The sequence below is a fragment of the Hippocampus comes genome, unplaced genomic scaffold (genome assembly GCF_001891065.2).
Source record: "Hippocampus comes isolate QL1 unplaced genomic scaffold, H_comes_QL1_v1.1 scaffold2, whole genome shotgun sequence".
Classification (NCBI taxonomy): domain Eukaryota; kingdom Metazoa; phylum Chordata; class Actinopteri; order Syngnathiformes; family Syngnathidae; genus Hippocampus; species Hippocampus comes.
In genome coordinates this window covers 688991-715908 of record NW_017805139.1, presented here as the reverse complement: position 1 = coordinate 715908, position 26918 = coordinate 688991, and the positions used below count along the sequence as shown (strand labels likewise).

The window sequence follows — 26918 nt, the reverse complement described above, 5'->3', positions numbered from 1 at the left end:
TATATTCAAATCATTGCACTTGAACTCTGCGGACAAGTGTGGTGAATGTCGTTGTATTTCATTTGTAAATATGACAATAGCGTGCATCAGTCCCTCTGAATCATTGTAAATCATCTTAAATGTATATTCATAAGTACACCCTTTCCACAACAATGGGTGAGGCTAGGTGATTGCCACACACAAACGCATGATTGGAGGTGGAAGTTCATCCCAAAGAGCCCACTTCCCAGTGGCCAACTTTACACCATTCGCAAGTGGAGATCTTGCAGTTTCTATGAATGAAAATGTGCTTTTCGCACGCCAGTGTCCTGCATTGACTACAGCGAGTCGGCTTCCGTTATGTAGACCGTGCGCATGCCTTGGAGGTTTCTTTTATTCTGAAAATACATGCGGAACAAGACTCTCGTTGCTATAGCTGACATGATGCCGCGTGTGTGGAATGCATGCGTGTGTTTTGATTGCGTGTGTGTGCCCGAGGAGGACTTGGTTGCACGGGGCTGAAGAGGGACGATTGCAACTCAGTTTGAAAGAACGGAAGCTATCCTTAAATAAATAAGAACTCCAGTGTGCCGCCTGATCTTCGGATTTTGTTGCAGGATTATTACGGGATCTCTGCTGACTCGGGATTTACTTCGGAGTGGAGGTATATGGATGGCGGAATTTCCAAAGCGGGAGGCAAACTCCTGGCAGGATCTTGGATGTAATCTTGCACATGTTGCTGTTTAGAAGCTGTCAATTGATAGTGATAGTGCCCCTGGAACGGTTCGAGGACTGTGTGCAGGATGTGGACTTGAATGAGTTCAGTTTCGATTAAGTTTAGTCGCTGAATGTTCAACGTGTGCGTGTTTCACGTGGAGCTACGATGTCGAAGTGAACACTTTCTCTCCCAAATGCTGCGCGAGAGCCCGAGGACGGCCACCCTCGGCTGCGCACGTTGGGCGCACCGCGCACCATCCGCACGTCTCGGCCGCCGAGTCTAAAAAAAAAACAAAACAACCCATGTGGCACCCTCCGAGAGCCGGACGGGACCGACGCGACGCATTCGGGACGGTCTAGGTTGTCGTATGTTCAGGTCGAGACGCTCCGGGCTCGTACGGCGACTGTGGAGAAGCCGTGCGCTCACTCAGAGCGATGGAAGCGGCCGAGCTGAGGGAGGATGTCCGTGTGGCTCCGGGCTGCCCAGAAAGGAACAGGGGCCGGTGACACGCGCCGGGGGAGACCCCGCGGGGGAGGTGGTGGAGAAGGAGGAGGGGGAGCAGGCTGAAGACGACCCGGGTGCCTCGGGTCGCACAGGCTCTCGCCGTGGACAGGAGGTGGACAGGACGGTGACCTGTTGTTTGTTTGGGGAGTGGGATCGCAGACCTCGCAGCCCCCACACGGTCACCCCAAAAGACAACAGGGGTTCTTGTGAGTGTGACCTCGTGAATATTGCCTACGCTTTTCTCAAAAGACTGCCGGAGAAAAGTCTGGATCCGCTGCTGAAGGCTGTGGAGTCCAAAGGAGGGGTGCCGAGCGAATGCGTCATGGTGCCGGGCACTGAGCTTTGGTTGGGGGCTCATTATGTCTCGCCTCAGTACCTCCTGGGTCTGATGTACCGATGGAGCGACCTGCCGCCCTCAGCCCGACTCAAAGTGCTCCACCACTGCCAAAGTTTTGAAGGGGGGGACGATGGGAAGGTGTGCTGCAACCCTTACCACTACAGCAGGTTATGTGGGCCAGGTGAATATCTATCTATCTATCTATCTATCTATCTATCTATCTATCTATCTATCTATCTATCTATCTAACATTAAACCATCAAATAATTTGGGGAGGTGTGTATCCTGTTAAAACAGGACAGTACTTGTAAACACAAACTGTATACGAGTACATGGATTTTTAGCTGATGTGAATATCTATCTATCTATCTATCTATCTATCTATCTATCTATCTATCTATCTATCTATCTATCTATCTATCTATCTATCTATCTAACATTAAACCATCAAATAATTTGGGGAGGTGTGTATCCTGTTAAAACAGGACAGTACTTGTAAACACAAACTGTATACGAGTACATGGATTTTTAGCTGATATCAAGGATATTAAATACATGCTTAACCCTTCTCATACACTAGCATGTTGTTATTCCTGTACATTGTTAAAGAATCAACGTTTTTTTTTCTTTCAAGTCCCAATTCAGTGAATAAGAATACACCATCAACCATTGAAGGGACACAAAAGAAGCGACCACAGCCAATTCTTTTTTTACATTATTTTTATTATTCATTTTAAATAACTTTTTTTATTCCCCCAGACATTCAAACGCATCTGTTTTAGGCTGTTTAAATTCTCTCCCAAAAACTTGCAGGCAACACGATCCGATTGAAGGTCACTCTCAAATTGCAACGCGGTTCTTGTTTTTTCTTTTTTTTTCCCTCCCCCTTGCTGTCTCCCTCTGTCAAGGAGGTCCTCTTCTTGTTATTTAGGTGAAGGAGTGCCGATAATATACAGTTTGCATAGAGCTGGCGCCAGACTGACTCGCTGGGTATCTGACAGAGGACTCGGCAATTACTGCCTGTGCTCTTAAAGGGGCCGCACACTCCGTGTCAGCTCCGTTTTGAAGGCATCGAGCCTGCAAGTGCACGACTTGTGCTGTTCGCTAAACTGCATAAATCATGTATTATTTCAATTATACATGAGTATGATCAACAACACCGACTGCCCCATGAAACATTGTCATATTCTAGGTGATGATTTCAACTTTGCAAATGTTGGTGTGTTTTGTTGCAGAGTCACCTCCTCCCCCATATTCGGTGTCCCATTCGGATGAACACAAGCCACTGGGTGAGTTTGGCAGCAGACACACGACAAAGCAGTAAATGACAGGCAGCGTCGTCTTTCAGCCAGAGCAGCCTGACACATTCTCTCCTGTGGTTGACATCATAGGTTGCAAGTAAAATTACAGGTTGAAAAATAGTTTGACTAGAGATGAATCTGATCCGTAATCATATGTTGCCACTGAGTGTTTACAAAGCATATGAAACTACAGTCTAGGTACTGGCTGCTAACTTTAACCGGTCACCCGCGATAAGCAGTATGTTACAGAAAATAGAAGGATGAATACATTTTTCAAGACACATTTTCTGATTTTGGTGTGAACCAAAAGATGAATATTATTCCAAAGAAATAAGATGTTACCATCGTAAATAATAATCATGAAAAATGATTGACAGAAATTTTACGTTAGTGCCTGCTATCAGTGCAGTGCACAAGAAATGACACTATTAACTGCAATGATGCGTGGAAATTATAACGTGCCTCTTAATATCTTACATTCTTAACCCTTAACACTTGTCAATAGTAGTAACATCAATAGTAAATAACTCTGCCTTAACCTTGACAGAAAGTCAGAACACAAACTGTATCGAGACGCTTTGAATGTACTGCAGTGTGTTGAGCATCACGGAATGTGTTTATTTCTTACAAAAAAACCTTGCTAAGAGGAGTCATTATTTGTAAATAGACTAAGTGTTTCGACTGAAATGAGGTTATGCGCTATCTAACGTCATGCAAAGCTTGGTGTGACTTGAGAAATGATTGATTTTGGCCACAAACATTTGGTCTAATTTCCAGTTACACAACATCAGGCATGTTTAAGGTCCAGTTGTCTCATATTGTGTTGACCAAGACATGTCGCCGTAATCGTTAAATGAATGTGAACCGGAAGGGAAAATGTTTCAATTCATCCAAACAGCTGCACAAGTTTGTAACGCGCTTTCCATTTTTGCACCATTTTTCAGACTCTATACTGTCTTACACTGAAACTCCGTCCTCTCCCATCACACCGACCGACGACACAGGTGAAGTACATTGCAGTCGTTTTAATTGCAAATATTCATGTTTGTCTACTCCTGTCCTGGCTGGGTGCTTGTATTTGTTTGCATACATACATTCTCTCATGTACTTTGAAAGTATTCACGGCAAAAAGTATTTGTGTGTTTTTGTGTGAGACGTATGTGCAAAGACCCCCCCGAGAACATCTGCATGGAGTGATAAGTTGTGGCGGTGTTGCAATGTTGTGCCTTCCTTCCTATTTTCGAAGGCTGTTAAGATAACCTCAAAGCCTGCAGCATAAAGCCTCTATTGTCAGTTCGGCATGGGAGACTTTGTGGAGGTCTGGGGTCTCTCGCTACCCTGATGCTGCAAAAGTAGCCTTCCACTCCCCCTTTCCCCATCTCTCTTTTCCTCTCCACCACAGCCAAATATTTCACTAGGATGAAGTTGCAATAAGATCCCCACGCATACACCCAATCCCCTTTGCCTCTCCGAGCACCCATCCCCCTCTTTCTTCCCTCAAATCCCTCCATTCCTCTCGGCAATTGAGCAGTGGAAAGAGACTTGTATTTTGGGGGCGGGGAAGCCTGGCGTTTGTGATCTGGCTTAGGTGTAGAATTTGTGTGTGTATATGTGGAAAAGGGCAGCTTAGCGTTGCACTTGGCCAGGAAACAGCCCCCTCTAGATGATGAAACTGGAGCTTTATTTGTTTAAGTGCTGACATCGACCAGAGAGGTCCGTGTAGTATTAAAAAAAGTCCACAAACCCACTCAATCACGTCTGTCCGGACTGGTGCTGAAAGATGGATGGGCACCTATGAAGTCTGCGTCATATTGTCACGGCATCCCAGACATGTCCGATGTACAGCTGATGTATTCATCACTGTCTTGTCTTGTCACGAGTGTTGGAGGCCGCCTGTTGCGGGGCTCTGAGAGATCCTCAAGTCATTGAGAACCCCCGCCCCCACCCCATCCCCCTCCCCACATGCAGAGCTCACTAGTTTTATGGGGTTTTGGACAAGATATCTGATAGTGTCATGGTGACGTACTGAAGAGAACTCTGCCCAAACTTTGAAGTGTATTGCAAGGTTTCCCAAACTTTTTCAACTCATCTAGAAATCTGTCTCCTCCATGGATCACAAATGACTAAAATGTATCTGTTGTCTGAGAGACGCAGATGATTTTGAAGCAGCCTTCAAGTGCTCTGTGGTGCGTGTTCACCTGTGCTGCAATAGCACACTGCAGTGTCCCCCGTAAAAGAAATCAAAGAAATACATTTTTAAACTATCTATCTAAACTATACTTAAAAACTAAAGTTTGTGTAACTTTATTGGTTCAGTGCTTTTACGTACTAGCTTCTTTAGTATACTTCTTCTTCTCTTGTGTCTATGACACGTTTTTTTCAGAAAAATGCAAACGTTATGAATCAAATTGTTTGCCGACATCAACCCAATGAGTGGATTGGAATATTAGATGCCATTCACAGCTCTATTATAAATGAATGTTCAAAAATTCTGTTTTCCCCAAATTATGGGACATTATTCATTAATGATTTTTTTTTTTTTATAATTAACATGTTAATTTATGGGTAGTGTTTTGCCTTTAGTATTATGCCTGATTTATTTGCAGAGAATTCAATTTTTTTTTCTCAGAAATTATTCCATCTCTTTTTTCTCTGAATTTATTCTCTGAATGGTTTGCATAGAAGTGCCGTGAGCTGCATCAAATTTAGGTAGGAGAAAGGTGAAAGCATGTTGAAATTGCTCATTCCTGTTTAAAAGGGTCAAATGTCAAGAGTTCACCGAAATTAAAAGCATCAGGAATATTCAGCAATTAGGATGGGCCTTGTTGTAGGTCTGGGCTGTATTCTTCTTGTTGGACATGTTTTGAATCTTGAATGCTGCTTTTAGTAATGCAGTATCCCTTAGGATGAGCGCTTAAAGAGTTTGCAGCAATCACCGTTTTATTTAAACTGTGTGAATGTTTAGAAGTTTGTCATTTATCTACTAAGAAGCGACAGACTACACTGGTTGATGTGGCCCTGTTTAGGAAGTGCAAAAAGTCAACATGCACATTTCAAACTCATAATCCAAACTATGATTGTTTTCCTCATTTTGTGATTTGATTTCTAAAATGATGCATTAATGATTTGAATGAAACACACAAAATATAGGGATGTTTTTGAACAAAGTTAAATGAAGGTTGCGAGGGAGTCGACTTTTGATGGTGATTTGGTCATTGTTTTCAAGGTGAACCGTAACAGGAGGCGCCACTGATTGTGCCTGGCGACATGAGCAGAGCTAGATTAGTTTCCTTACAGACATGCTGCGTGTCGTGTTTGTGAGAGAGAACGCCTGTGTGTGGTCTCAGCTCCCCTGCCCCCCACACCGCACCCCACGAGCGCTCCTAGTGGAGCCCAGAGCTGGAACTTTTATGCGGTACACACAAGAAACAAACAGATCTGCATATTGTTCTCGTCTCAGACTTTGTTCGGCACTTTATGAGATGCTCCTGTGGCTATACAGGTGTTTAAATTATTTTTCCCTTCCAGCTCAACATGTTATGTTGTCAATGAAGAGGCCAAGTTAAAAAACATTTGGTGTCTCCTTTGAATCTATTGTGAGTCTTCCACTAAATAGCCTGTGATCTTTTCCACACAACAAATGTGCTTTGGCTTCTTCTTTGAACCAGCTATTTGCTCGAGGTTTAGAACTAAAAAGCAGCAGCAGGGTGTGGCCCATACATACCTTTGCCCTGGCCTCTTTTATCATTCAATCAGTTAACGTTCCCTTTAAACCACCGCACACGGCACAACTCTAAAAACGAAACTCTAGTAGACTTTTATCCCTCATGTGACTCCATCAATTTTTATCATTCAGCTCTTATTGTCTCTGTCTGTGCGTGTCTGTGTGTTTGTGTGTGATCGTGTGTGTCTTCAAGTGAGACAGGGAGAGACAGAAGAATTTCTTCCATGACTCGCTGATAAGATCTTTTCAGTGTGTTCAAATAGGGGTTCTATGAGGACAAACACGCATGCACTCACGCACATGCATGCGTGGGTTAAACGGAAGCGGGTTGTTGCCTTTTCTGGCATTTCATGACTAAACGCGCATGTATGGATTGGTATACGTATAGTTGACTTGATTTTAGTTGTTTGTTATACGGGTGCAGGGTGGTCAACACTGCTGCCAAACAGCAAAAGGTTAGAATGTGTTGTGCCTTTCTGGTACTTGGCAAAATATATTACTCAGGTTTTAATTTTAATTGAAGACGGAATTGTTTGTAGGTGTGAATGTGAGTCTGCCCCTTGAAGTCTGCTGGGATATGCTCCAGCCCATCTGCAACCCTAGTGAGGGGAAGCTGTACAGAAAATGGATGGATGGATGAAAGTTCTTATTTCATACCAAAATCAAGTAACAGCATTCTACTTTCTTTCTTGTCAGTCATTTTTTAAGTCCACTGCCCATCTTGTCATTGTATGGCATTACTACTTGCTCTCTTTCATGCACAGGAGTTGAGATGATGTTTTACTTTAATTAGGCCGCGACCCTAGTGAGGATAAAGCGGTTCGGAAAATGGATGGATACTTTAATTAGGAGCTTGGCTGTTGTGTGTCACTTTCCCCCTACCAATGAGAAAGGCATTCTGTCCAGCACAAACCTCAGCCAAGGCATAACGATACAAACTGCAATCAGCATCTTTATAGATATTTACATATTTTCCGTAAAATATTGAAATATAAATAACACCCAACAATTTTTTTGCACCTATTTTTAATCAGTGATGCAAGTATTTTTTATTTTATTTTTTTTAGCTGATTCCAAATCTGCCCTTATTTTTTTCTCTAGCACATCAGGTTTTCATCCATCCATCCATTATTCGAGCCGCTTATCCTCACAAAGCTCGTGCTGGAGCTGATCTCAGCAGGAGGGCAAGAGCGGGGGACACCTTGAACCGGTTGCCAGCCAATCACAGGGCACACATCGGTGAACACCCATTCACACTCACAGTCGCACTTAGGGACACATTCGAGTGTTCCATCAACCTACCATGCATGTTTTTGAAATGTGGGAGGAAACCGAAGTACCTGGAGAAACCCCAGACAGGCATGGGGAGAATATGCAAACTCTACACAGGAAAGTTGGGGCCCAGAATCAAACTCTGGACCATTCTACAGGGAGGCGGACGTGCTGACCAGTTTCCACATGCCGCCCTCAGGCTTTCATAATACCGCTGCTACTACTCATATGTAATATAGTAATATATTTTGGAAAAACTATGAATTAAGGGTTAGGTTTAGCAACAGGTGGAATTTCTGAAACATCATAGTTGTAAATTACAACACATGGTACAATTCGTACTGCAAAACTTTATATTATAGGTCAAATTTAAAAACAAAAAAATGAAAAAATGAAAATAGCTAAAAAAATATAATGCACTAGAAAAGAGGTCAAGACATTTTTTAAATCAGCATCAGAAACACTTTAAGGGACACATAAAGCCATCTCAGAGTACAATTTGCTGTTGACCAGCGTAAACTGAAAAAATGCTGTGCATAATTTACTCGGTTTTGTTTTGTCAAGTGGCTGCAAAAAATAGAATAATCTGGATCCAGATTCCTTTTTTCAGTAGATGTATAGTCTACACACACGGTCATGCGTGCAAGACGGTCTCCAATTGCCCATGTCACATGCGCATTTGACTAAATCCCCCGCAAGTGGTGATCTTGCAGTCTACCTGCCAATGTCATGCACGGACCCCGACGAGTCTATTTCTGTTTCCGCAATGTCAAGCACGGTGTACTCGGGGGTACTGCGCTCCCACCATCCTAATTTTAATGCAAATAAGGGATGCTGCTTCGATTGGCCGTGAAATAGCCATGTTATATCCCACAATGGCGCACAACAGCGCCAAAGCCCTGTTAGGCCTCATTCTACCTGTGCAAACTCTAACTAAATACCAAATGAAAGAAAACTCCAGCCACCCACACAGTTAGGCTACGCTTTGTTTGGGGGATACAACTAGGTGGTTAGCAAGCCGGATGTGGCACTTAAGCAAGACATCATATTTTTGTGGTTTCTTTCTGTCAGCTAAGCAATGTAACAGCCAAACAATTGTGTCTCGAAGCCCTGTCTTTACTCACTGCAGCATTAACCCCATGAATTGGCTCTTTGACTGATGGGGCACAGCCCAGGAATGTTGGGAAGTTGGGAAGGTGAGGGGGAGCATCGGTGAACACCCATTCACACTCACAGTCGCACTTAGGGACACATTCGAGTGTTCCATCAACCTACCATGCATGTTTTTGAAATGTGGGAGGAAACCGAAGTACCTGGAGAAACCCCAGACAGGCATGGGGAGAATATGCAAACTCTACACAGGAAAGTTGGGGCCCAGAATCAAACTCTGGACCATTCTACAGGGAGGCGGACGTGCTGACCAGTTTCCACATGCCGCCCTCAGGCTTTCATAATACCGCTGCTACTACTCATATGTAATATAGTAATATATTTTGGAAAAACTATGAATTAAGGGTTAGGTTTAGCAACAGGTGGAATTTCTGAAACATCATAGTTGTAAATTACAACACATGGTACAATTCGTACTGCAAAACTTTATATTATAGGTCAAATTTAAAAACAAAAAAATGAAAAAATGAAAATAGCTAAAAAAATATAATGCACTAGAAAAGAGGTCAAGACATTTTTTAAATCAGCATCAGAAACACTTTAAGGGACACATAAAGCCATCTCAGAATACAATTTGCTGTTGACCAGCGTAAACTGAAAAAATGCTGTGCATAATTTACTCGGTTTTGTTTTGTCAAGTGGCTGCAAAAAATAGAATAATCTGGATCCAGATACATTTTTGAAGTAGATGTATAGTCTACACACACGGTCATGGGTGCAAACGGTCTCCAATTGCCCATGTCACATGCGCATTTGACTAAATCATCCATAAGTGGTGATCTTGCAGTCAACCTGCCAATGTCATGCACGGACCCCGACAAGTCTATTTCTGTTTCCGCAATGTCAAGCACGGTGTACTCGGGGGTACTGCGCTCCCACCATCCTAATTTTAATGCAAATAAGGGATGCTGCTTCGATTGGCCGTGAAATAGCCATGTTATATCCCACAATGGCGCACAACAGCGCAAAAGCCCTGTTAGGCCTAATTCTACCTGTGCAAACTCTAACAAAATACCAAATGAAAGAAAACTCCAGCCATCCATACAGTTAGGGTACGCTTTGTTTGGCGGATACAAGTAGGTGGTCAGCGAGCCGGATGTGGCACTTCAGCAAGAGAAGAAGCACCCCCCCTGCCCAACACATCATATTTTTGTGGTTTCTTTCTGTAAGCTAAGCAAGGTAACAGCCAAACAATCGTGTCTCAAAGCCCTGTCTTTACTCACTGCAGCATTAACCCCATGAATTGGCTCTTTGACTGATGGGGCACAGCCCAGGAATGTTGGGAAGTTGGGAAGGTGAGGGGGAGCAGGGTCTCGCTGCAAAAGAGGCGGGAGTGGGGTGCTGGTGGGGTCTGACTGACTCTGGAGAGTGACATTTGATACATGTTTGAACATATCACCGTTAATAGTTAAGACACACAGAGAGGAGCTGACATTCTTGAAAGTTTGGGAGACAGTTTTAAGAAAGTGCTGTTGAAGTGGGCTTGCAAAGTATTCCGTGTTAGTTGACACTGTTTGACAAGCTTTGGTAAACGTTCTGTTGGGGTTCTGTTATTCTTGAGTACACATCAGACAACGAACACGAATATAAAATCAGATTCCAGGGCAAAATCCAGAAAGAATCAATTCCAGAGGTATGATTAGGGCCAATGTAAAAATTGTGCAAACAGTAGACATCCAAATTACGCTGTGAGAAGCTTGGATGTGCCTGCCTAAACCTTAGTCGCCTGCTTTCTGGCACGCTTACAACTCTTGCTCTTATGCCTGACTGAGACACATTAGGCTATGGAATTCTACATCAAGGGTTGGCCCATTAACCCGTCGCCATTTCCTCAAATATTTTCCATCATGCCCCTTTTTTCAGCACAACCTTCTAAAGACACTGACTGACGCGTTGGAAGGCGATTTGTTTTCCCAATACAGTTGCGATGATTCTGTTTTTCCACGTCTAAGCCTATATTGCATCATGTTGTTGCAATTTGATGTGAAAGCAGCAAAAAAAGAAATAAAAATCTTCGAGGATTAACAAAACCAAGTTTGTGTTATTAACACAAGCCCGAAACTGACTGGCCACAATTTGACCACTTGCAAAGTACACTGATAACCAATGTGGGAGTAGAGGAAATGTTCCTTTCCAAACATAGTGATGTTTCGACTGCATCATTCTAAGAGTTGTTTCTAAGAATCAGAATCCCAATAACAGACACAGCCCTCTGTATGATGTAATGCAATACCCCTGACAGTGAAAACTAAGCATTATTAGGTAGATTTTTTTTTAAAACAATGCTTGTCTTTTTAATATTGTCTAATTGCTCATAATGCTGATTGGTTAGTTTATTCAAAACTTTTCATCCCAGTGGCTTGTCAGTGCAGCTAAACTATCAGACCTTGTTTTTTTCTGTTTTGACCACTTCTTGCCAAATACACTCGAATTTGTGCTAACGTGTTTGACCAAAATGAAAAATGAAGTTCCAAGTACTGTATGTTTCCAGACTTTCTCCTCAAATCTTCCGTTATCCAGTCAAGCTCACCAACCTAATGCCTGAGCAGTGGCACTCGCTTTCATTAATGTACTGTCAGTCCGACCGAGGTTAATGGGCTGTTTACATGTGAACTGACACAATAAAAAACGGGAAATAATTGTCTCGATTTGGCCATTTGAAAAATGTCATTGTATCACTGGCATGATGTTTGGCAGACTGGCATGACCTCTATTACTCAAGTAGAAATATAAATATTAGGATTTAAAAAGACTTTCAAAGGAGCTTCAATTCAAACTTCTGACTCAAGCAAAAGTATAATAAATTGTTTCAAAACTACAAACAGTAAAACAGTAAAGCCAGGGGGAAAAAATGCATTGAGGCGAAAGTCAGGTCAAAAATATTCGTTCAACATTAAAGAGCCATGTGGACTAATTACTGAGTGCTGCAGCGGTTGTGAAGGCTCTATATAAAAAAAAAAAAGCTGTATTGTATTATATTCCCATTAGCGTAGCTCCATCTAGTGGATGCATAGCAAAACCACAGCCACTAGTGTCGCTTCTATTCTATGCACCTTATAATGCAGTGCACCCTATATATGAAAAAAGTTTTAAAATAGGCCGGTCATTGAAGGTGCGCCTTATAATGCAAAGTGCCTTATCGTGCAGAAAATACGGTACTGGAAATTTCTACTGAAGTAAGGTAACAAAGTATTTTTACTCTGTTACTTGACACCTCTGCATATTGACGACCATGACACTGACCTTAGCCACTTGCATTTTGGAGATGAGTTTCATCATGACTTGGGGGGGTGACTGGTTGTCCAGCCCCCGAATTGCTCCCTTTAGACATATGAAGTGAAGCTTAAGGGTGGTACAAAGTGCCCATTTCCCCCCCGAAGCTGCGTCATTATGGAAATGAACCCTCGTAGGAGTAATGAGAGATTAGTCCTCATCCTTACCGTGTGATCAAAAACAAGATCAGATCACGTGTCCCCCAGTTTTCCGACCTCATCATCAGTTTTATGCCTGAGTTTTTGTCAGCTCCACCTACTGATTTTATGTCTTCTCTCGCCTTTCATGTTTATTGAACGCACTCGTAATTTCGCGTTTCGCTTGTCCTGCCGTTCTCTGCGTCTTCCCAATGCACTGCCTTAGTCCATGTTGTTAGACCTTCACAATTTAAAATAAGGTTTAAATTACAGGACTAGCTGTGGCTTTCCTTTGTTCCCTCAGAGTTACTGCCAACTCGCAATTTGGCTTTTAATGGAATCCTGCCATGCTGCTGAACTTAAAGATTCTTTGCAGATGTTGAAAGGGACTAACTCGACAAAATGTAGGACAGCGTACCCTGTGCTGTGACTGTGGATGCAATGTGGAATGACTCAAAATGTGTTTACGTTGGAAAAGCAACACTCGCCTTGTTTTCCCAAGCTGCGGCGGCCTTTTTTGTGCGTCAGCAATATTTGCGTATTCATCACGGAATCATCTCATTTTCGCAAAGGCCGCATGAGAGACGCAACCTAGAGTAAGTGTATTTTTTGTCCAATATTAAGGAGTTTTGACATCAATACAGTTACATTGCAGTTCAGTCATCAGCCCCAAGGCTTTTGGTGACACGGGTGTTGTTTCCCTTGTCATACAAAGCTCACCATACTTGACTTTGCTGTGCAGACAGTATGTTCCGTTTGTGGACCACCGTATGCGCTGGTTGAATTTCATACTCAGATAATTCCCCCTAATTAGCCATTAGTCGGAATTTCTTCCTCAGAGTGGAACAAGTGGATGTGTTCCATCACTAATGTGTGTAATTACGTTGTGAGGAGTGAAGGCCATATAGTCGGCCCACGTGAGGCTCAAATGTGACACTTGTCAACTTGACCTCCAGGACTGGCTGAGCGGGGGAGGAAGTGTCGAGGAAGAGGGCCTGTCCAGGAATGTGTTGGAAGGGGGGCTGGGGGGGGGGGGAATGTCAACTATCAGGACCTGCCTTTCCCTTACTCTTTTACTCTCTGCCAAAATGTATTCCTAATCAAATAATCAATCACTTCGACAGATGACTTAATTCAGCATCAGATTTATGTCTCTGTATAATATACCTGTATAATTTATGGATTTGATTACAAAGAGTGTTTTCCTCAAGCATGTAATCACAGGTATGGGGGCTGTATTACATTTACTGTACAAACCCTGATTCCAGTAACACCGTTAAAGGAAAACTTGACGAATATGCTTGGATATATATAGATTCCATTTTAAACACACTCAATTTGTGTCACTCAACACGTCAACGCCATCCAAGTTTTTTGAGATGATGATCTGATTTAGTCCTATGTGGGCAAAGAACTCTTTTTGTTCACTTTAACTCCAAGGGCTCTATTTCTGAATCAGTGCAAGGCTCACTGCGCCTGTTTGTCAATTTTGCAGACCAGTCCCCACCATGCTGGGCAAAAAAGTGTCTGGCGCAGTGAGTTTGGTGGCAGAAAGTCGATCAAAATCTTACCTCTGCTCAGACCACGTCGAACACCGGCACAGAGTAGACAGCTGGTCTAATGCAACGTATTTCAGTCATAAGTATATAAACAGCGGGCATCAAAACTCTGGAGCCACTGTTTTATATTTTTAAACGATCACACTGCAAACAATTGGGGGGAGTGGCAGTTTCTGAGTGCCCACTTCACAGCCCAGACTGTAGTGCACGAGTAGTGTGCTGCTTTCTAATGGAATGAAAGGAGCCTCTTTGATTGGTGATTACTGAAATCAGCTGTGACCACCCCCACAGCGATGTGACCCTCCCTCTTGCAGATCCGCCGGTCTGTGCTCGCCTGTGACGGTGACAAAAATAGAGTCCAGTTGGAATTGATGGAAGTGTTCAGGGCTCCATCCAGTGCGAAGCATGTCACTTCCCATCTTGGTTGGCAGTGATGAGTCTTTCAGATGCAATGAAAGTGGACATGTTGCCATCATCTTTGTGATCATTCCTCCCACCATTTATCATGGACGAATAATAGAAATAATCCACAAAATCAAAGCCAATGGTACGCTTGACCATCCAGGAGCACAATGATAGATAATAACCAGAGGTGGGCAAATTTACAACATTTTGCGGGTCCTTGTTATGTCAACAGCGCCGGTCATTACTACTTTACAGATCATCACCACGAATTAAGGACCGTCGGCCAGTCTGTCATTTTTATTTTGACCATGCTGTTGTCATCGTTAAATTAGTTTGTCACTGCTAAAATTACAGTTCATCACTGCTAAAATGATAGTCATCCCCACTTTTCACTTCTTCTTCTCCGTCTTCTACTACTACCTACTACTTCACACACAAGCAGTGTGTCTACTCCGGTAAAGAACCGCACCATATACCCTGAAAACTAAAACAAAGATATTCCATAATATTTACAATCATTTCTTTGACACAAACATTCAATAAATAAACAATAGAACATACAGTGTGCGTCCTTTCATCCAGTAGGCGGGGAACACCCTGAACTGGTTACCAGCCATTCGCAAGGCACACTTAGATGAACAACCATTTGTTCACATTTACACCTAGGGACAATTTAGAGTGTTCCATTAACCTACTATGTATGTTTTTGGAATGTGGGGGGAAACCGGAGTACCTGGAGAAAATCCACACAGGCACGGGGAGAACATGAAAACTCCACACAGGAACGCTGGAGCCGGAATCGAAACCTCCACCTCTGTACCGCGAGACAGATGTGCTAACCAGTTGTCTATCGTGCCGCAATAAAGTTTTAAATGCAAATAATTACACATACATGAGATATTAGACTCAAACAACGATTGTAGATTTGTGTTGTTAAAGTAAAGTGAAGTGACTTCATCTGGTTCCGCCTCCTAAGCCAATCACAGCCGGTCATCACAGTCTCTGCAGAGACCATAGTGAAAACAGGATCGCTCACTCTCATTGACGCTCACACACATGTAGTCAATGCAGTCCTCCCTCAGCAACCCCACAAATCAACACATGCGAGAAAGACGAGCATGTTTCCGTCAGTTGTCAGCGAAACGGGCGTCCGTCAGTTCTTGACCAGTTTGTGACGATTACATTGACAGACAAAACCCCATTTCCATCAGTCCTTAGTCCGTCATTTTTATTACGTTTGTTGTCATTCGTCAGCAAAATGGCCGTCCATCACGCAGGGACCTAACGTCGGTTCTGACAAAATGTCCACCCCTGATTAATAATAATAACCAACACTTTGCACGATACAAATTAGTTGAGTGGCTGGAAATAATTCAGGAACATTGTGGTTATGGTAATGTTATGTGTAATGTACCGCAGTGAGTGAGCTATAAAGGCTCAGAAACTTGGTCCAGCAACATTACCGGTATATTGTGTCAACTCTCAAGCCAAAGCTTCTGTGTGGATGATATAATGCTTGGACATCCAGTTGACCAGGATGAATGATGCATGTCATACGTGAAGAATTCCTTGGCCCGACTTGGAGAAATGCAGGAAACTGTCACTTTCTCTCTTCCTCTGGAAGAATTCTTCTACAGTCGCACATCGGTGGAATTCTACTGGCATACTCAGATTCTAAGAAGTTGGGCAGATTCTGAATGATGGATTTTTGTTGTTGTCTTTTTAAACAAGAAGCATAAGTTTTTTTTTTACACTGCAACATCAAAATTCATACTATCGAAAAAACTGAGAGGGAGCAATGTGCGTGTTTGTGAGCCACAGCCCCATTCTGGCTGACTGAAGCCAATGTCTGGCGATAACACAGTCCTCTGATGGCAGAGATAGTCAAGACGCCAGCTGGATTTGTGGTGTGCTGGATTTGAAGTCGCTGCTTAATTTTTGTTGTCCCAAACAAAGAAAATAGCATTCGGCGCCAGAGGGGGAGGCGGGATTGTTCTTCTCCGAATTATCTGTTAAGCACTGATTTTGGGGGAATTTGAGGCTGTTGAAACAAAACATGTCAGAGGTGAATGACAATAGTAGATAGCCGAGTTCTCTTTTTTTTTCCCCTCTGCAACCCCCCGACCCTGACTAAAACTATCCACTTCTTTCAGCACAGTGGAAGAGTGTAATAACTGGAGGGGAATCTAATCCTTGGCAGTGGATGAAAGACAAGGGTCTCCCTCACTCCCACTCTTTCTCACAGTCTTTCTCTCCATTGTTTTTTTTTTTTTCCATGGATGTGAGTTATGCTTGGCGGGTTCTCTCTCTCTTTCATTTTCCAGTTCCCTTTTTCACTTTTTTTCATCCTTCGACTTCCCCAATTTCTCCCAACTGTATTTCTGCTCCCCTGCAGGTTGAGGTTGGCAACAGGAAGCCTCTCTTGCTGTGACCTGGACACTTGTGAATTTAAAGGCAACAATTCAGCTCCCATTTCCATAACTCGCATAGCTGAGTGTAACTTTTTTTGTCGTGGCTGGAAAGAAACCTAAATAGGGGGTCATTTTTCCAGAAAATGGCAGTTTGACACTGAACGCCTACTCTATTGTTCAGTGACGAGGCAGCCAAGCCACTTCAGGCTCTACCTTCGTAGACAACGCATGCGGAAATGCTGGCCGATTCTCATTTCTGTGCAGGCGCAAGCCCCAATGCGCTTGTTTGGTATCATTCTGCGCCAAACTATGCAAGGATGCGTCTTTATCATGTTTTCCTTGCACCTGACAATTTGGCGGCAGAAAGTCGTCTGAACTATACGCCTTCTTGGACCACGTCTAAGTTTGGCACAGTAGGTTGGCTGCTGGTCTAATACAATTTTGTTTGATTTGCTGCTTAATTTTTGTTGTCCCAAACAAAGAAAATAGCATTCGGCGCCAGAGGGGGAGGCGGGATTGTTCTTCTCCGAATTATCTGTTAAGCACTGATTTTGGGGGAATTTGAGGCTGTTGAAACAAAACATGTCAGAGGTGAATGACAATAGTAGATAGCCGAGTTCTCTTTTTTTTTCCCCTCTGCAACCCCCCGACCCTGACTAAAACTATCCACTTCTTTCAGCACAGTGGAAGAGTGTAATAACTGGAGGGGAATCTAATCCTTGGCAGTGGATGAAAGACAAGGGTCTCCCTCACTCCCACTCTTTCTCACAGTCTTTCTCTCCATTGTTTTTTTTTTTTTCCATGGATGTGAGTTATGCTTGGCGGGTTCTCTCTCTCTTTCATTTTCCAGTTCCCTTTTTCACTTTTTTTCATCCTTCGACTTCCCCAATTTCTCCCAACTGTATTTCTGCTCCCCTGCAGGTTGAGGTTGGCAACAGGAAGCCTCTCTTGCTGTGACCTGGACACTTGTGAATTTAAAGGCAACAATTCAGCTCCCATTTCCATAACTCGCATAGCTGAGTGTAACTTTTTTTGTCGTGGCTGGAAAGAAACCTAAATAGGGGGTCATTTTTCCAGAAAATGGCAGTTTGACACTGAACGCCTACTCTATTGTTCAGTGACGAGGCAGCCAAGCCACTTCAGGCTCTACCTTCGTAGACAACGCATGCGGAAATGCTGGCCGATTCTCATTTCTGTGCAGGCGCAAGCCCCAATGCGCTTGTTTGGTATCATTCTGCGCCAAACTATGCAAGGATGCGTCTTCATCATGTTTTCCTTGCACCTGACAATTTGGCGGCAGAAAGTCGTCTGAACTATACGCCTTCTTGGACCACGTCTAAGTTTGGCACAGTAGTTTGGCTGCTGGTCTAACACAATTTTGTTTGATTTGTTTAGAGCTGATTCTGAGCTGCGCAGACATGTGAGTGAATGTCATACTATTTCATTCATACAATAGGACAAGAGCGGGCATTAAAGTCTTTGAATCATTGTATAAATTATTTATGATATAATAATTTAACACATTACTAATAGTATTATCATTATCACTATCGTTATTATCATTTTTAAATCATCACCTTAGCCAGGATGCAGCTATGGGGGAGTGGAGGACACATGATAAATGATTTTGACGGCCATATTTAAGTCATCTTTAATGACTTTGACATTGACAATGTTTGTTGCGGTTACAATGCACACTCACAGATCACTGTGATTCTGATCCCCAGAAATTTCTCCATGCGAGATGTGAGTGCACTGCATTTTAAGAGAATGAGAGGAGCTGCTTTGATTGGCAGCAATGCAGTTGTCTGTGTTTACACTCCCAATGGTACAAACTGCCCACTGTTCGGCATACACTTGCTGGCGAGGCATCCCAGATTAACTATCAAAAAGCATGCATAAGGTGCTCATTGTTGGGAAAGGAAGATTTGATTATTTCGAAAGAGAGACAAATATAGTTGTGATGTCTGATGAAGATATCAGTCTTCTGGCTGGAACTTTGTGTTGTCTGCGCTATAACAAAATGATGATGAGGTCGAATGCGTTGACCATGTAACACATTCCCCAGGTATGTGAGAAGCCCCAAGTCAAGAGAGGAAGCGAAAAAAAAATGCACGTTATACACACTCTGGATGAGGGAGAATGTTTTACAGTGAGATTGGCACTAAGAGACACTGCTTTTGAAATAAAGCAACAAAGGTTACTTATCTAATTGGTAAACCGTGCAGTTTAGGGTTGGCTGGCTTAAATGCTTGCAGGACGCTGTAATTGCTGCCAGCCCTCGCATCCAGATGAATGCGTACAGGCACGCACAATCTTCCAGACACACACTTCCTCAGCCCAAACGTAAACACACTGATAACCTCCCATTTTAACCTGTCTTTCGAAAAAATTCCATAGAAGAACTTAACTTCTCCCAAGCTCCTCCCTGCTGCTGCGCACTCACTCACACAAGCTCATTGTACCTGGAGTTGGAAAAAAGCCAAGCTGAGCCTGATGACACTAAGAACCGTGCCAGAAACATTAAACACGATATGCTGCGCCACACATTCATGATTGATCATGTTTGTGTTTTGGTTTTGGCGTCACAGAATAAGTGAAGCCATTGGTTTATTTTAAATATAATTGTGTGTCTATGTTGCGTTTCCATGCGCTCCTCGTTATTTTGGACATAATTATATGTCATAAGACAAAAGGTAAGAAAGAAACTATAACTTAATCAGTCTTTTGACTAATGTCAAAGAAAAAAGTTGCTACACCCTCCAAGAAATAACTAGTCAGTAATTACAGAGTGCAAACCATTGCAACAGTTTAACTGGCAAGATACATGCACACCTTTGGATTCACAAAGTCTCTTGTTCGAAACACACTGGTCTGGTGAGTAAGGGATAGTGTGTGTGCTCTTTGTTGTTTAAGAAACGGTATCTCATTACATGATGAAGCGATTTATTCACTTACCGTACTTGTTGTTGCTGATTTCTATAGCTCCTGGGGAAGTCGACGACAGGCAACTGAAAAGTGTTCTTTTCAACGATTGCCAGTTTGTATTGTACGTTGTGCATTGTGACAACTTCAATGTTAGGGTACATGCACACGACAGGGAAACACGTTTTTGGGACGTCGAAAAAAAAAAAAAACAAGCGCAAAATGCATGTAAAAGCACTACACACATTCACAGCAACTACTTGTCCGCCGAGGTCTTATCTAAAACCATTTTTTAAATTCCTTTTGTCTGCATATATGTGGTATTAACTTTGCATGATGAGTCTGGTTGGATGCCATAGTGGAGTAATCTTATCTAACTCCCGTGGTCCGACATCCGTTGTTTTGGCTGGGACGGACTCCCACATGTCTATGCAGAACGCATGTTCTCCACTTTCACAAATGACCATGTCAAGTAGTAAGACTAAAATTTACTCTGAGAGCCTGTTACCTGAAAATTTAGGACCAAAATGGCATTTGCATAGTTTTAGACAAAATGACAATCAATGGCGACCAATCACGGCTCAGCTTACGAATGTCACATGACCTCAAAAAAATAGGTGAGCTGTTCCCTGAGCCCTGAGAAACTGTGGTGTCTTTTTAAGTCCGCAGCGGGTGGCAAAATGGCCGCACCCTGAGATGGATATAAATGGTTGGATTTTGCTGCTTAATTCGTATTTCACAAACCCAATAGTAATCAAAGTACCACATTTAGTCGGGCCACATAAAACATAATCATGTAGCGAAAATTGTTTTGACTTGGAAGCTCAGTTAAGTGCTTCATGGCATTTGGTTGGATGTTAAGGAGTGACACGAGGAAGAAACAGGTAGGATCTTTCTTGAGTGAGGGGCCAAAGGGGAGCAAGCGGATTCTAAATGACCAGCTGCAGTACGTCTGAAGTGCGGTGCTTTGCCCCAGTCCATGGGGATATTAAGTACGGCACACATTCCTAATGAAACGTCTTTACACGCACAGTAGGTTTATGTAACATGTTGCATGACTTTGTTGCTGAGAAACTTCATGTTTTTGTAAATTGCTACTTTTGTAATTCATTACTCCCAACGCTGCCAGCAAAAGACAAACGGCCTGAATAAAAGTGTTGTTTTGGCTTCATAACCAGCGCAAGTGAAGTAATCTGAAAGGCCGCTTAACACTCAGCGAATCAATCGCCAATGCGACATGCCGCAACAATATTTCACAGCAACACAATAGCCAAACGTTTCTCGATTTAAAAAGTGACAGTGACGGGAAAACCATTTCTGTTGGCTTGATCCCATGTTCTGTCTCTCCAATTGTTTCGCTGTCCGCTAGCTAGCTTACCATACTTTGCCTCTGTCTGTTTCTCAGTTTCAGTATATATTGACGAAATGTCATCATAGCATGGCCCAAAGTGGACCCATCGTTTTGTCACTTAAAGCTTCGAGCCTTTTAAACAATGCCTGCAAGCTTTAAGGTTTACAGTTAGGCAAACACTTTTGTAATAGCAAAAAAAATTGCATTGACCCCTTGATTGTTTGGAAGGCATTTTTTTTTTAAATTCTTATGCACGCACAGATGAGCTCTGCAAGTCCCTTATGTTGCGAGGATTTGTATCTGGATTGTTCCAAAACAAATAAAATTAAGAGTTTTTATTTTGGGTTGTGCAAAAGGTTTAATTGGCACCCATCTCAGCTCACAATGTGCCATTCTCTTCTCAGTCACGACCCCTGACCCTAGAAAGGAAGAAAAGTAGCATTCCACTTTTTAAATGTGACCTCTGGTGGAGAAGATAATTGCAATGTGACAACGTAGCCATGTGACAAAAAGCCCTGGTCTCCCTCCCATCTTGAGAATGCACTTTGACAAAGAACTGGACTTGACCTGACCTAACCTGTGGCTTGCTAACGAAAGAAATGTCTTGAGAGCTTCTGGTTCTTGAGACTTCTTCCGTGTCTTCTTCCTGTCTATTTGTTGAGTCACTTGAACTGTGAAGAAGCTGAGCCTTCCTCACACAGTGTACTGCGTTTGTTTCATGCCGACTTTGGGGAAAAAAAATATATTGTGAACTCATAAAGTTTAGCTGTGTTTCCGCCTACATTTTTGTATTAACTTATGACAGGTGTGCGTGTGTGCTTGTGTGTGTGTGTGTGTGTGTGTGTGTGTGTGTGTGTGTGTGTGTGTGTGTGTGTGTGTGTGTGTGTGTGCGATTGGAGAGCTGTAAAAACTCCAGACTGCAGGAGTTGCCAGCCTGGAATTCACTAATGACACACGTGGGGCTCAAATGAGATGTGTAATTTTGTGTGCATGTGTTTGTGTATGCGAGAGTGTGTATGTGTACGTGATCATAGTTTGTTTGGAACCACTAAGCCCAATTTTCGCATGCATATGCAAGGTGCTATCTCATCACGTAGTGTGCGCTCGTATCTTGAGCTTATTTTACACAAACACACTTAAATCTCATCCTTCATTGGCCTCCTCCTCCTCCCTGCGACATTATCGACTCATTAACCCCAAATTAACATGGCCGCTGCATACATAGCGCACCTAATCACGATACCAGTTTCACCCAAATGCATCTTTTAATTTAAAAAGCGGGGTAGCCTTTCTGGTGGTGGAAAAGGGGGCCGTTCCGGTGGAATATGACAGGAATGGGGCCATGGGCTCACGGGTCTTTAAATCCTCTGTGTCAGTAGAGTCTCTGGAGAAAAATAATGGCATCACTCTGTGAGGGAGTTAATGTGAGCTGATAGCATGAGGGCTTGGGGAGGGGGGCGGGGGTCCAGGGTTCACAGGCTTGCACAAGGTTGACAGAGAGCTGAATGCTTCCCACCCCGCTCGTCTTTGCTACCCTGCACCTTCAACTCGAATTTAGCATTTGAAGGAGTGATGAGAAGTCGGAGGATATCGCTGGAGGAAGTGGACTGTTGACACCCTTCTTTTAATGGACACCAAGGTGGCAAATAAAAAGAATAGCTGGCCACCAGGCATATACCGAATAGCCTTTTAATTGTCTATTAGAAATAAGTGAAATCGAGTACGGGGCTCCTCTCTTTCGGACGGACTTCAGTAGAGTGGTGCGGTGGTAATGGAGCAACCTGTAACAGAAAGTGCAAACATAACACTAGTATGTAACAGTTGTTTATAGTCTAACTTCAAACCAATAAAATGTAGACTCGATATACAGTACCATCGACGGTTACCAATGTTAGTGATATGGTGATGAGTACATCACTAAACATTGTAAAAATGCTTACTGGGAGATAAAAGTAGATCATCTGATTATTTGTCGCCTTGTCTCGTACTTTTGAAACACATTTTCCGAGAATGTAACATCAGATCCTGTCTGGACATAGATCAAGATAATCCATACATTCCTGAACAAGCTTTAAAGTGAATAATTAAGAAGACCCCTGAAGCACAGTGTCTCAAAACAGCCCTTGAGCATGTTTCCTTCCTCTCATGGAGACAGAGGAAGCTATTTCCAGTCATCATTATTATTACAAATGAGGGGGGATTGAGAATAGTGGAAAGACTTGTAGATGGGCCCTCTGTTTGAAATGTTTCAACCTCACAAAATGCCATTTCTCCATTATCGGCTGTAGTTATACAGTATATTTATCCATCCATCCATTTTCTGATCCGCTTATCTTCACAAGGGTCACGGGGCATGCTGGAGCCTATCCCAGCGGTCTTCGGGCAGAAGGCATGGGACACCCTGAACAATCGCAGGGCACACACAGGCGGACAACCAATCACGCTCACAATCACACCATGGCACGATTGAGAGTGTTGCATCAACTTGCCATGCATGTTTTTGAAATGTGGGAGGAAACTGGAATACCCGGAGAAAACCCACGCATGCACGCGGAGAACATGCAAACTCCAAACAGGAAGGTCAGAGCCAGAATCGAACCCTGCACCTTTGCACTGTGAGGCCGACGCGCTAACCACTCGATCATCGGGCCGCTAGAGTATATTTATCAGTGCAGAAAAGCATAAATTAGATTCTTGTATTGAGAAATACTGTGAACATGTCCTGCCTAGTTTCTGTATGCATGAGCATTTTTTCTGTACTCAACCAATTACAGCGAACAATGAAATAAACGTCCTTCGGGGCTCAAGAGGAGGAGTAAGCAGCTTTTACAGTTAAATGCATTGATCAGGGGCCTCTCAGCCTCGGAGGGAGTGTAAAAGCATAATGTGAGTTACCAGCTCCTACTGTAGGGTGGACTTGAGACATCTTAACTTGTGTTTCGCAAAACTTGTTGAGCCAAGGCATGTACTGTATTTTACCGTTGAAAACAAAATCTTAAGGGGCACCAACAAACTAAGATGGCACAAAAACTAGATACATGTTTTGTAGTTAGGTGGAGGTTTGCACTCATTTTGAGTTTGATTTTGTGAAGAATCTTCATTGGCTGAGAGCCCCCAGGAAGAAATAGTGAAATGGTTGTCACTGTATGTCACTGGCAAAGATAGTTGAACAAAGATACATTATTTGCAGAAATGAAATCATTTCAGACCATTTAAGTGAAGTTGGATCACTTCCCACTGTACACTGATGGTGAATCTCTGCCCTAAGCAGTAGACCTCTGCCTCTCCCCATAGACTTATATAACGACTTATATAACACGAGATGTCGCCTGGACTTGGAGACAGAATTGCTGCGTCGTACAGAGTGGGTGCCATCTTAAAAGAAGAATCCCGCAACGGCCCTGCCCCTCCACTTCATTTATTTCTCTTGAGACTATGGGCAAGGGCACGCATAAAAAAAAAATTACAAAATCATAACCCGCTGAATTTTATAGCGATTTTCATGTGGTTTGTTTTGTTGACAACATCAGACATGTGGCTTCAATACAAAAAAAAAATGGCACGCTTTGAAAATGTTTCTTCCAAAAATTTTTATGGAGCTAGTAAGTTGGTAAAAGAGACACCAGTTAGATGGATGAGACCCACATGCATCTAATATTAATATGAAATATATTACATCTAAAATATCATGTTTTAGGCTCTAATATCCAATGCTTTGCAAATCCTATAATAAAAAAGCATTACCCTAATATAAATACCAGAGTGCAACATATCACAGTATGGCATATAATAACAAAATAAATGCTTGATGTAATATCCAATTTCAAATGGCAAACTGCTTTCACCATCTTTTGTTGAGTGCTGCCACTTTGTGATTGTATTGCTTTTGGTTTTGAAATGTGATGCAGTCAGATTTTCAGAAATGTGCACATGACCACTGACAACATTGTAAACTGACGGTTGCAGTGTCATCTAGTGTCTGTCAGACCTGCTCCCACTGCAGAAAAGAAGTGACAATTATCTCATGGACAACACAACTAACAGCCGAGACCTTTAATCCGTGTCGGTGTGCAAGGGTCAGCCACTCAATGCAATGCTGTTTTCATATGGCAGAGGTGCTTGACTTTAAATTGTCCACCTGTCTGGTATCACTGCATGTCTAAAGGTTCTAATAAACCAATCTGTGTCAAAATCGGAAAAGAATCCGCCAATTTATGATTAATTAATTGGTGCCATACACAGTTAACCTCAGTACAAGTGAATGGAAGAGATGGCCGGGGACTCCCGGTTCAAGATGGCGGCTCAGGTTGGATGTAGTCAACCAGCCAAGGCTCCCTCTAGTGGTTATATATCTTTCTGCCTCTCCCTGGGCCCTTCTAACCTTATTGACCCTTGTGGACAACCACACTTCCTGTATCTCCAATTCAAAAGTGACTTGGATCCTGACCCTGTCAGCCACTGCCACCGTGAATTATGGTGTCAATTTTCTGAGAGAACCCAGTGTTGGCATTGACAGTTGTATACGAGAAATATAAATCATGCCCTCTTCTTTTCTCACCTTTAGAGACCGGTACCTCCCTGGGCTCCCTGGGCTCCTCGACCTCCAGCGAGCATCCTTCTCACTGGTGCAGCGTTGCCTACTGGGAGCAGCGCACACGTGTGGGTCGCCTTTACCCAGCCTACGAAGCCTCGCTCAACATCTTCTATGACCTACCTCAGGGCACGGGCCTCTGCCTCAGCCAGCTCCACACCAACGCCAACCACAGTCGCCGTGAGAACCGAGGCAGCCATGGCACAGCTATACTTCCAGCCTACCCCACTCATGGAAGGAACAGCAGCAGCATCCAACAGATCCGCAGTAAAATTGGCCACGGCATTGTGCTGAGCCGTGAGCCCGACGGCGTGTGGGTGTACAACCGCAGCCAGCACCCGGTGTTCGTCCACTCGCCCACTCTGGACCTTCTCAGCGCTCGAGGGATGAGCGTGAAGAGGGTGATGCCGGGCTTCTCCCTCAAAATGTTTGACTATGAGTGCTCCAACTGGATGGCTGAGAAAGGCCTGAAGCCTGAAAGCCAGGAGGGGCCCTGGGACCCCCACAGTGTTCGTATGAGTTTTGCTAAAGGATGGGGCCCCTGCTACTCGAGACAGTTCATCACTTCCTGCCCGTGCTGGCTAGAGGTGCTACTTAACACCCACAGATAGCACCCAGCCTGGATCCAAATTGTAATCCTCCGAGATTTAATATAAAGCTTATATATTTTATAAAATATATTACCATGTAAATACTTCATTTCGTCATTTTACAATGCAACTATTTATGTGTAGTGTCATGTGTTTATGGACAAAACAAAAAGGAACAAGAATATGCACTTTTCATTCTTTCTATATGCATTACAGAGTTTCTCAGTGTCATTTTGCAAATGTAAAGATATCCACTTTATGTTTTCATAATTTCACCATTTCAAAATATGCCTTACACATGTCAATAAAGCATTTGTATTCAATTAAATATGAAGTGGTTTCCTCTTCTGAAACTGTTTGATGAATCATTAGCACGAAAGGACAGTTTATTGGCATACAGCATTTCCAAAATACTCTTTGCTCTTGATACTCTTTACTAGGGTTTGTGTGACTTGCAGGTACACCCTGGACTGGTCACCAGTCAATCCCGTTGACATATCCCTTGGGGAAGTGGAGACGGTTGAGACGGTAAGTCACAGTAACAAGGCGCGCTAGTATTAGCATAGGAGTTTATTTTTGTTTTTCTCACCATGAATGCACAAAGGTTTTGTTAAATAATGAAGTTGTAGTTTATGTCATGCTGGTGAGGTATTGGCTTGGCATGCTTGAAA

At 43.1% G+C, this 26918-nt stretch overlaps 1 protein-coding gene across 1 annotated transcript; it reads left to right on the top strand.

Moving 5' to 3' along the window:
- The first annotated feature begins 449 nt into the window (after positions 1-449).
- On the top strand, positions 450-26575 carry LOC109514444 (mothers against decapentaplegic homolog 6-like). The gene is made up of 4 exons (XM_019867570.1): positions 450-1719; positions 2774-2827; positions 3784-3843; positions 25631-26575. Exons 1-4 carry the CDS (start codon positions 1065-1067, stop codon positions 26266-26268), a joined length of 1407 nt encoding a protein of 468 aa, XP_019723129.1. The 5' UTR covers positions 450-1064; the 3' UTR covers positions 26269-26575.
- Positions 26576-26918: the final 343 nt, after the last annotated feature.